The sequence below is a fragment of the Callospermophilus lateralis genome, chromosome 11, assembly GCF_048772815.1.
Source record: "Callospermophilus lateralis isolate mCalLat2 chromosome 11, mCalLat2.hap1, whole genome shotgun sequence".
In the NCBI taxonomy this organism is placed as follows: domain Eukaryota; kingdom Metazoa; phylum Chordata; class Mammalia; order Rodentia; family Sciuridae; genus Callospermophilus; species Callospermophilus lateralis.
Window position 1 is genome coordinate 40749753 of NC_135315.1, and position 12363 is coordinate 40762115.

General features: G+C 35.6%; 1 protein-coding gene across 2 annotated transcripts in view; it reads right to left on the bottom strand.

Moving 5' to 3' along the window:
* The window catches only part of Nf1 (neurofibromin 1), a 248842-nt gene that overhangs the window by 179238 nt on the left and 57241 nt on the right, over positions 1 to 12363 (bottom strand). For both annotated transcript variants that reach the window (XM_076871835.1, XM_076871834.1), the window contains exons 4-5: positions 11112 to 11302; positions 2971 to 3077 (exon numbers count right to left, since the gene is read on the bottom strand). In XM_076871835.1, coding sequence (XP_076727950.1) covers positions 2971 to 3077; positions 11112 to 11302 — 298 coding nt within the window. The remainder of the gene's footprint in view (positions 1 to 2970; positions 3078 to 11111; positions 11303 to 12363) is intronic.

A 12363-nucleotide genomic window follows, 5' to 3' on the forward strand; every position in this document is an offset into this window, starting at 1 on the left:
ATAATTTATCATATCTCTGATTTTATATAAGGTATGTTGACACCAAATTCACATCTTCATACATGTATTTTGTATAATGATGAGGGTCTCCTTTCACCATCCATACTATTCCCCTTCTCCTCCCACCCCTATCTAGAGGTAATCTTCTTTCCTTTGTCTCCCTCCCAACCCTATTTTGAGTCACCCCCCTTATATCAGAGAAGACATTTGGCATTTGCTTTTTGAGGACTGGCTAACTTCACTTAGCATAACCTTCTCTAATGTCATCCATGTCCCTGCAAATGCCATGATCTTATTGTTTTTTTAGTGCTGAGTAATATTCCATTGTGTATAAACGCCACATTTTTTTTATCTATTCATCCACTGAAGGACATCTAGGTTGGCTCCACAGTTTAGCTATTGTGAATTGTGCTGCTATAAACATTGATGTGGCTGTGTCCCTGTAATATGCTGTTTTTAGGGTCCTTTGGGTATAGTCCGAGAAGAGGAATAGCTGGGTCAAATGGTGATTCCATTCCCCAACTTTACCTTGTTGACATCTTGGGTCATCTAGTCTCCATTCCAACGTATTCATCTTTTGTGACATAGGTTCTACAAATATCTGATTAGACATCCTACTGATGCCTTAGTCTCAGTAAATAAAAATGAATTCATCATTCTCCTGGCCACTCCCTTTCCTGCCATCAATCTTTTTTCTTTTTCCTGCCTTAAAACAGCTTGTTCTATACTATTCAATAACACCTATCCAACCTCATATATCTAAATTGATTACCAACCAGATGCTATGTATTCTATGAGCTAAATACCTATTAAATTGGCCCCATCCCATTCCATCTAGACTTCCACTACCTTCCTTGTTTCTTACTTACATTACTGTACACTCAAATCCCAGAAGTTCATGTAACATAACTTCTCTACTAAGCCATTCCACAAATCTGAAGTAGTACCTAGCATAAAATATTGATCAAGGTACTTCACACCTTACTGCCTTTCCTTCACTTCCTATGACTACTAAAAGCAATAACCCATAATCTCCATAGTGTAGCAGTTAAATGTGTTGGTTCAAGAAATGGCCAGGTGTAAAATGAATCTTTACCTTGACAATTACTAGCTCTGTGACCTTGGAAATGTTACTGAAACCTCAATTCCTTCATCCACATATGGAACTAATAATACTGGTACTGCATCATAGATAACCGTAAGGTCTGATGAGTAAAGACATATAAATTGCATGGCATAATGCCTGTCACACAGTGATAATAAAAAAAAGGGCTGGGGGATATAGATCAGTGATAAAGAATGTGAGACTCTAGGTTCAAATCTCATTATCATGAATAAAATGGGGGGAACACTGCACAAATGTTGAGGTGGTGGTGGTGTTTTTGAGGGTGATAGGATACTAGGGATTTAATTTTATTTATTTATTTTTATGTGGTGCTGAGAATTGAACCCAGGGCCTCACACATGCTAGGCAAGCGCTCTACCCCTGAGCCACAACTCCAGTCCCCAATACTGGGGATTTAACCTGAAGGCATTTAACCACTAGCCACATCCCCAACCCTTTTTATTTTGAGACAGAGTCTCACTAAGTTCCTTAGGGACTTGTTAAATTACTGAGGCTAATCTCTAACTTGCAATTCTTCTGCCTTAGCCTCCCAACCATTTGGATTACAAGTATATGCCACCATGCCTAGCTAAATGTTGAGGTTTTTGAAGTTAATTTAACTCAATCTCCCCACTCTTAAATCAGGTGTTAAAAACACTGTTTGATAATACCTTCAGCAAGATACAAAGTTTCTATGAGTTATGCATTTAAATTAGCCAGGGTTCAATAATATCTAAAACTAAATTGTGAAATTAAATTTAGATATTCATATTCAGTTAATAAATAATGCTCATTGATATTTGATTTACATTAACACTTCACTGATTATAAATTTTCTCAATTCCTTCTAACAGTTTATTTCAATCAATATAGTTGTATAAAGTATTTCTGAAAACTTAAAAATTACATCTCAGGCATGTCCTATAGGAAGGCAAAATTAGGCAATGAAAGGTTAAGAAACTTTGTAAAGCTAACCAGTAAGAAAGATGAAAACTGAGCCAGGCATGGTGGTGTTTGATTGTAATCCCAGTGACTTGGAAGGCTGAGGCAGAAGTGTCACAAGCTCAAGGCCAGCCTCAGCAACTTAACAAGGCTCTAAGAAACTTAGTAAGACCCTATCTCAAAATAAAAAATAAAAAGGGCTGGGGATTGGATCAGTAGTTAACAGTCCCTGGGTTCTATCCTCAGGACCAAAAAAAACAGAAAGATGAAAACAGAAATGTCAGGGATGGGGTTGTGGCTCGGTGGTAGAGCACATGCCTAGCATGTGTGAGGCACTGGATTTGATTCTCAGCACCATAAATAAATGCATAGATAAATAGATAGATAAGGTCTATTGACAACTAAAAAATGGGAGGGAGGGAGGGAGGGAGGGAAGGAAGGAAGGAAGGAAACGAACAGAAATGTCAGAAATAAGTTCCCTGGCTCAATTTCTCTTCTCAGCATAAAATCACAATCTCCTGGTTCCTTTTTGCAATGAAGCTTTGATATACTGCTAAAAACTATCATCTATCCTTAAGCACTAAAACTAGATAACTTGTATAATCTATAGCCAGCCTTTAAAAGAGATCAAATTCGAGAAAAATTAAACAACACCCTTTCTCTTTATACAAAGCAAAAAATATAGCTGAAGAAAACTTTCCATTGCCAAGATTTAAGATACTACTTTTCTCTATTATGTTATTTTTAAAGGTTCAAAAATGAGTAAACCTTATGTATTACTGAGCCATTTTATAAGAATATTTGAATTATTAAACTCACTTTGATGTTCTAATCAAACACAATTAGGACATTTAGAACACTCATAATACTGAGTTTTGACCCACAGTGATTAATTTCAAGATATATCACACATTTAAACTTACCCTTCAGGAGTCGTTTTAATTTTGAACAATCCACATTAATATACTGTAACAATTCTATATCATGGACATCAACATTATCTTCTGAACAAACAGTCAATTCCTGTAATCTGAGAAGTAAAAAACAAGAATAATTAATCAATTTAAGTGTTAGGATGTTCCAAAATTTCAAATTCAACAGATTCTTTATCAAGTGATAAGTTTATAAGATTAAAGACTTATATAAATAGCAAAATAAATATCCATCCTCCCCCATTCTGGGGATTGAACCTAGGGGCATTACCATCAAGCTACAGCCTCAACCCTTTTTAGCTTTTTTTTTTTTTTAATATTTATTTTTTAGTTTTTGGTGGACACAACATCTTTGTTTGTATGTGGTGCTGAGGATTGAACCCGGGCCGCACGCATGCCAGGCAAGCGCGCTACCGCTTGAGCCACATCCCCAGCCCCCTTTTTAGCTTTTAAGATAGAGTCTCACTAAATTGCCCAGGCTGTCCTCCAATTTATAATTCTCCTGTCTTAGCCTCCTGAATTGGGGGGGGGGGGGGAGATAAATATTTCTTATAAAAATGGGACATGATGAAAGAAACCATGAAATCTAAGAAAATTAGTATCCCTGTCTTTAAGATTGAGGTATCTAAATTATATTTCCTGCTTTTAGCCCAGGGTCCTTGGGAAAATTAGTTAATTTCAGGATTAGGGCAGGAAAAGTTCAAGATAAGCTTTAGTCACCTTGAGCCTGAAAACAAGAAAACCAGTACCACTGTCAGAGTCACCTTATAAACTATACAGGTGTAAACTTAAATTATCTTCTTGCTGTCAAAAATGAGAAAATTTGAGCATCGAAAGAATTATGTTTATGACAACTGAAACATATACAATAAATAAAAATCCATGTGGTAATACTGAAAAAGAATAAAAACTCATGGGTAATCTTTTACCGCTGTAGAATGCCAACTTACTCTGAAAATGAACATTGAGAATCAAGCTTCAATCCTGCATTATCTATGCAGACCATATTACAAGATAAACAGTATAAATAATAAAGGAAAAATATTTTACAAGAATCAAAATTTAATGTAAATACCCTGGGTTCAATCTCCAGCACCACAAGGCAAGGCTGAGAGGTGGGGGGTTGTAGCTCTGTGGTACAGCGCATGCCTAGCACAGGTAAGGCTCTGGGTTCGATCCTAAGTACCTCATAAAAAAATAAATATAAAAAAAAAAGTTAAATTCTTTTTAATATTTATTTTTTAGTTGTAGTTGGACACAATAACCTTATTTTATTTATTTGTACTTGGTGCTGAGGATTAAACCCAGGGTCTTGCACATGTGAGGCAAGTGCTCTACCACTGAGCCACAACCTCGGAGGGGGGGGGTGGGAGAAAGAAAGAGGTATGGCAGCATGCATTTGTAATCCCAGTGACTCAGGAGGCTAAAACAAGAGTATCACAAGTTTGTGGCCAGCTCCAAAATTTAGCAAGACCCTAAGCAATTTAGTGAGGCCTTGTCTCAAAATAAAAAGGGCTGGGGCCATAGCTCAGTGATAAACCTGGGGGAAGGAAGGAAGGAAGGAAGGAAGGAAGGAAGGAAGGAAGGAAGGAAGGAGGGAGGGAGGGAGGGAGGGAAGGAAGGAAGGAGGGAAGGAAGGAAGGAAGGAAGGAAGGAAGGAAGGAAGAAAGGGCAAGCTGGACACAGTGGGTGTCACATATCTATAATCCCAGTAACCCAGCAGGCTAATGCAGGAGGATCACACATGCCAGACCAGCCTGAGCAACTTAGCAAAACTCTGACTTAAAATAAAAAATAAAAAGGATCAGGGACATAGCTTAGTGGTAAAGCACGCGTGGGGTTCAATTCCCAGTATATATATAAAAAAAAAAAAAAATGAATGAATGATAAAATAAGAAACTGCCATTTTGCAGTCATCAATGAAGCAGTAGGTAAAAATTTTATGGGCAGCTTCACAATGGATAATACTGAGAACATCTACAACCAAAAGTGAATAATAACACTAAAAGTGGGATAAGACATTTCCTGATGTGATGCAAAACTAATTACATAGTACCATCTATATTCCTGTGTACCGAACCAAATATACATATATACAGCTGTTCTGTTTATGTGCTTTATGTTTCTCACAATGAAAAGCTCTACAAATTCCTATTTCAAGTTATGAGTAAAATAAAGTTTAATTTTATTAACTTCTATTTAATACTAACCAGAAACATTAATATTTTACCTATAGGTCACAAGACACATTTATCTTATATTCAAAAACTGAGTCCTTTTTTTTCATTGTACTTTTTACAATCTGTACATGTGTTCATGATTATTTAATTATATCCCTCCTCTACAGTAGAATGTAAGTAAGCATATAAAGAGAGGAATATTTCTAAACCCCAAACTTCCCTTATGTTGAATATAAAGTTATCACAATGTAGAAAAATTTAACACTTAACAAAAATGTAGGTATTTTAAAACTCTAAAATCCCCTTAAGGCTAAATAGAAAGGATTAAACATTTTCCATTTCTCAGGATTCAGATTTTTAAAGCTGGTATCACTAATCTATTGCACTGTGCTATTTAATAAAGCATACTCATTATTTCCATTAATAGACATCAAAATGGAATTACTAGTTTTTTATAAATGCATCAAAAAGACAGCAGAAAAGCACAAATACTATATGGGCTTATTCATAATAACAATTTGAATTTTAACCATTTTAGTACAGTTTAAAACTAACTCATTAATCATCACATTAAATCTTGAGTTAATAAAAATAGAATCAATCCTTCTTCTTCTTTCTCATATTCTTCTTTGACTCAACTTAGCCTAAATTAGCCTATAGCTAACATTAAATTTATTCTAGGCTAGGATTATAGCTCAGTGGTAGAGTGCTTACCTAGCACATGTGAAGCACTGAATTTCATCCTCAGCACCACATTAAAAAAATAAATTGATAAAATAAAGGTATTAAATAAATAATTTTTAAAAATTTATTCTAAGCACTTACCCTAAAGTATTTCATATCATTAGAGTAAGAAAAGTATGGCAGCTCAGACTGGGAACAAAAAGGTCCTTAATACTTACTTATATGTTAAAACTCCACAGCTGCTACTGCAAATAACCTATAAATATGAAGTATGGTTCCTTAGGAAACATACCCCTAATAGTTCAGCAACACTAACTTTTGAAAAGTGGACTGGTTGTTGAAAATGGAAGAAAGTTTAACTCGTTTTATAGTTCAATTATTGCTATGAGAAGGGATATCTTTGTGATATTTAAACATTTCTGAAGCAGAGAAATCAAACAAAGGATAGTCTGAATAAAAGAAATGAACTGTGGAAAATCTATCACTCAAACATCCAGAAAGACAAGAATATAAAATTTTGTACTCTAATAATATAAGAATTAGAAAATAGAGTCCTGCATAAAACATAAACTAGAGGGGCTGGGGATGTGGCTCAAGCGGTAGCGCGCTCGCCTGGCAAGCGTGCGGCCCGGGTTCAATCCTCAGCACCACATAAAAACAAAGATGTTGTGTCCACCAAAAACTAAAAAATAAATATTAAAATTCTCTCTCTCTCTCTCTCTCTCTCTCTCTCTCTTTAAAAAAAAATACTTTAAAAAAAAAACATAAACTAGAAAGGAATACACTCTCCTTTAGAAAACAAAAACAAAAACAAAAACCTTCTTGCACAGAAAGTTTATTTGTTCTGTCAACACTACAGGTAGGTGAAAAAAAGGCACCTGGAGGGCTGGGGCTGTAGTTCAGTGGCAGAGAACTTTCCTAGCATGTGAGAGGCACTGGATTTGATCCTTAGAACCACATAAAAATAACAAATAAGGGCTGGGGTTGTGGCTCAGTGGTAGAGCGCATGCCTAGCATGCGTGAGGCACTGCATTTGATCCCTAGCACCACATAAAAATAAACAAATAAAATAAAGGAATTGTGTCCACCTACAATTAAAAAAAATTAATAAAATAAAGGCATACTGTCCACACACAACTACAAAAAATAAAATAAAAACTCACCCAGAGTTGTTAATAAGGGTTTGGATTCAATTTTACACTACCCATACAGTCTGGGGCTGAGAGATTAACAAAAATAAACAATTAGTAGGTCTAAAGCTGGGCACTTGGCAAAAGCAAATGCAAAACTATCACTTGAACACTCTCAGAGACCAAGGCTACAAGATTCCCAATAAAAATACAGGCCACACTACAGAAAATAAAAGTTTGCAATCAAAGATTACAATACAGAGAAGAAACAATTCACTATGAATGAGAATGAGCACACACAAATATGCAATTTAACAATGTTAAAAAGAAAATATAAACCAGACAAAGTGACACAAACCTATTATCCCAGAAGCTCAGGAGACTGAGGCAGAAGGATCACAAGTTCAAAGACAGCCTCAGCAACTTAGTGAGGCCCTAAGCAACTCAGTAAACCCTGTCTCTAAATAAAATATAAAAAAGGGCTGGGGATGTGGCTCAGTGGTTAAGCACCCCTGGGTTCAATCACCGGTACCAAAAGAGAGAGAGAGAGAGAGAGAGAGAGAGAGAGAGAGAGAGAGAGAGAAAATGTAAATGTTTTAAATGATTAAAGAAGAAATTGAAAAAAAATCAAAAATATTAGAAATAAGAAACAATAAAAAAACAGATTTGTTGCTGGGACGGGTAAGAACCATATGTTGAATTGGACAACCTACCAGGCACGGTCCTTAAGCCACATTAACCTCACTCCCCCACTGGCACCAAGGCCAAATTTGGGGGCCAACAGAGGTGAGGCAAAGAACCTCACCCCCCCACTGGTGCATAGACCTATCCACAAGTATGGCTGTATGCTGGACCGGTAGTCAGTGACGGGTATGATCCAGTTGCAGTGGTATCAACCTAAGACTAACGCCTAAGCCTAAAGGTCAGTTTTCCGATGACGGGTAAGAACCATATGTTGAATTGGACAACCTACCAGGCACGGTCCTTAAGCCACATTACTTGTTGTTTAATTAATCAGAAGGGGGGAGATGCTGGGAGCCATCAGCCAAGTAAGTATGACAATTTCCTTGCCAGCGTACCCCCATGTTTCTTTAGTGGAAGGACTCGTGGAAATAGGACATTTTGCAGCGACATTGCATGTAAGGTGACCTTGCTCAAGTACCAGGGCGGATCCGAGTTTAGGGCGTTGCCGGTTTAGGAAGATTATTCCTGCCGGGAATAGGGCGTATCCTGCTGCCTGAGTTCCTCCTGAGTTCTTAAGGACAGTGTTTTTTGGGAGACAGAAGCCCAGTGGAGGTGTGGATTTGGGCAGAGAACGTGGATTTCCCCAGAACGTGTTTGTAGAAGGCCGGTGTGAGATGGGAATAAAGAATTGCTGTTTGAATCTACAAGCTGTGAGTGGCTCATGATTTGTGCCCAGCCAGACTGCGGCAATTTGTAAAGAACTATATAGTAAATTGTAAAGAACAAAATAACTTTTAAAGTCATTGAATATTCTTCTGATGATATATCAAATTACATAGTCTAGAGGGTATTCCCGTAACAAAACAACTAGATCTGGTGCAGTCACAGAGTAATTCTGCAAAATCAGCTACTCTTCTAGATGAGTACTATGAGCCACAGAATATTGGCTGCTTTAGCACAATAATGAAACTATCTTAAGATCTTCCCTTAAAGACAAAAACAGAAATACAGAAAGCGATCTTAAGAGCCAGGTATGGTGGCATGAGCCTGTAGTCTCAGTTACTCAAGAGGACTGCTTGAGCCCATAAGTTTGAAACCAATCTGGAAACACAACAAAACCCCCACCTCAAAAGAAAAAAAAAAGGGAAGAAGAAAATAAAGAAACGCAATCTTTTTTAAAAGAGAAACATTTGTTGACAAGGAGAATTGTGAAACATAAAACATTTTCATGATATTAATTCATCTATTACATATGAAATATTATAAAACTTAGCTTCAAAAATAATTGTAATGTCTTGCTAAGATGTCCCCACCTAAATTAGACTTCATAATGGCTTTTGGGTGAGTGGTCCTCCAATAAGATTAACTCCTATTTCTGGCACTAACTACATGAAAAGTCCAATGAACCACATTATTTCATAGATTCCATTTCTAATTAGTCTATCCCCACATGCTAATGAAATTTTGGACAGCTAATTTCTATTATGGCAACAGTAAACGAGATTCAGGAAATAAAAGTTGTCTATTTTTACATGTGCTAATGCTGCAAAATCCCATAAAAGAAAACCTTTGGTGGCCAGAAGATCCAGAAGATTTCCAGGGTTTTCAAAACAGGCACATTTGCTGTGTTTTATAATGTAATTTATACCTGGGTAGACCAAAACATTGTAGTGATCAATTTCTACCTTTAATATTTGAGATTTTTTTTCAAAAGTAGGGCTGGTCTGGTAGTCATCTAAATAAAATGGGATTTTGTTCTTCTATAACTTTTCAATCTCCTATTCCTGAAGTGTTTCTTACCTTGCTGATACAATTAGTGTATTATTTACTCAGAATACAAATTGTGATTACTCTATATAGAGTTCATGAAAACATCTATCATATAAACATTATCCAAGATTATCAATAACATATCATTAAATAAATTTTAATTTTCTTTTGACCAAGTATTTTCTTGAGGTTGAAAAATATCACTGCCCTAGCATCATAAGAAAGTCATTTTTTATTAAAATGATTATAGAGAGGTTAGGGGTGTGTCAATGGTAGAGCTCTTGCTTAGCATGTGCAAGGGCCTGGGTTGGATTCTAAAGGAAGGAAGGGAGGATGAGAGGGAGAGAGGGAAGGAGAGAGTGAGGGAGAGAGGGAAGGGGAAAAAGAAAAAGAAAGGAAAGAAGGAATTTTGAAGTCAGTCAGTTCCCCCAAAATACCACAGTACAAATTTTCAAACTATGATGTATACTCTCATTTATACTTGCTAAAGAACAACAAAAGAATGAATGAATCTGACTAGTCCACTTGTTTGCACAATACTAACAAGTCAAAGATACAGGCACCGAAAAGAAACAGGTTTTTTTTTTCTCTGTTCTCTGTGTTAGTTTTTGATTCACCAAGTCTATGTGATTTCTTTTGTACTTCTTACTTGAATTAAGAACCTATTTGACTTTACTTGCATGAGAAAAGCATATCATTTTCATGAAAGCAAGTTTGAGGGTTACTACTGTGAGTAATAATTTTATCCCAAAGTCAAAATTTTATACCATTTCCACATTCACAACGTATCACAACTAATGCTCACAATGATGAGTTTGAATTATCAATAAGGGCTTAAATTATATTTTTTAAAGCATAGACCTATGTATTATGAAAATAATCTCATCAAAATGTGGCTAAAATAATGAAACTAACATAGATTCAGAAGCCAGCCTAACTTAGAAAATCTGGATCCTCCATTATTTGGCACATTACCTTAACTTTTGGGGAGTACTGAGTTGCATACCTATAAAATATGGGAAATATCACCAATCTTTAGAGTTATCATGAGTATAAGACAGCATAGCATATACTATAAATAATAAATGGGACCAGTTATGCACATTTAGAACTTCACTTTCTGGAGGATTTTACTTCACAATTACTTCGTTGTACTTCTGTTTGCTTAGGTTTTTGTGAGGTTTTTATTTTTTATTGACTATAATCCTGTGATAAGGAGCACAGGTGTGAGATCATTAGAATTTTATTATCAATTATTCCAACTGACAATAATTTCCTTTAAAGGAATATGTCCCCAAAAAAGTCAAAAATTCATATCTAGTATTTAAAAGAAATGGCCTGGGGTTGGGAGGTATCTCAAGGACACCTCATATGCATACTTAAGGTCTGGGTTCAATCCCTACCACCCACATCTCAAAAACACAGGAAAAGAAAATTCCTGGCCATGGAAGATAGCTTTTACTAAGATTCAGATCTTCATGTTTATAACAATACTCTGATTATCTATCTGCACACATCAATATTACAATATAATTTAAATTTTCAAGACATTAATGTATAAAATCTCTACAAAAATCCAGAAAAAGTTCATTTCTGTTCGTTTTTTATTTTTATATAGACAAGGAAAAAAAAGACTTCTAAAATTCATATTACTTTAATAGTCCTACATGATTTACACACTAACCTGGTAGAAATGCGACTAAAGACTGCATTGAAGTTGTTGCAGCTGAGAGAAAATAAAACCCCAGAAGCAGAATTTCGAAGTTCAGCTGCATGTTGGTTTCCTTCACGACACGTATGAAGAAAATGGCAGATTTCTGGTAGCAACTGTTTGACCAGCATTGTTTCATCTAATCTCATTGTATCCTTTGGTTGCTAAAATAGAAATAATCACATAATTCTAAAACTTTCTTAATTTTTACATTTGCTATTTTAAAATTTGCTTAAATTTTACATTTGCTTTTAGGAAAATTTCTCAAACATACAGAAGAGCTGATAGACTAATAAACAATCATTTAGCCATCACCTATATTCAATAATTGTTAATGTTTCATAGTTGCTACATCAATTTATGATACTATAATAAAAGAAGATGGTTCCATTTTTCATGCCATAATTATAGTCCAACCGTCCATCCATCCTCACTGATTCCATGTGCGTGCACACATGCATATACACTTATGCTCGGGAGGCTGAGGCAGAAAGATCACTAGTTCAAAGTCAACTTCAGCAAAAGGGAGGTACTAAGCAACTCAGTGAGACCTTATCTCTAAATAAAATACAAAATAGGGCTGGGGATGTGGCTCAGTGATCAAGTACCCCTGAGTTCAATCCCAAGTACCAAAAATAAATAAAGAAGCACATAACATTAGGTGGTCTCCTGTAGGTTAAAATTATATTTGATAACATTGGTGTTAACACTGAGGTCTTTACCTTGTAAAGTAAATGTCTACTTTGTGAACAACCAAACAGATAAGTCAGCCTGAAAATAAACTGTTCCACATCACTATCACTATTTCACATAATGACTTTGGTATCCATACACATATAAAAATCTTGCCAATACTGAGCAGGAAAACAAAGAATGAAATTTTATATAATTGTGTGCCACATCCTGTACAACTGTAATCCAAGGGCTTTCAGTGACAAATACACTGAAATATATAAACAGTAAATACATAGATTTCTCGTAAATTTGCAGAATTTTTTATAATGTCTATTTATTATTTTTAGGCCAATGAAGCCAATGTTGAAACTACAATAAAAGTTGAAAAAGTATTATATCTTTGGAATAATATTTATATGCAATAAGATTCCTCAGACTCCACAGAATTTTAACCATAGTATAATATTGGCAAGTATTATCTGTCACTTAGCTATTCCAACAACTTATACGATAAATAATGTATTTGCAGGCTCCAGTCTCCTTAAAGGCC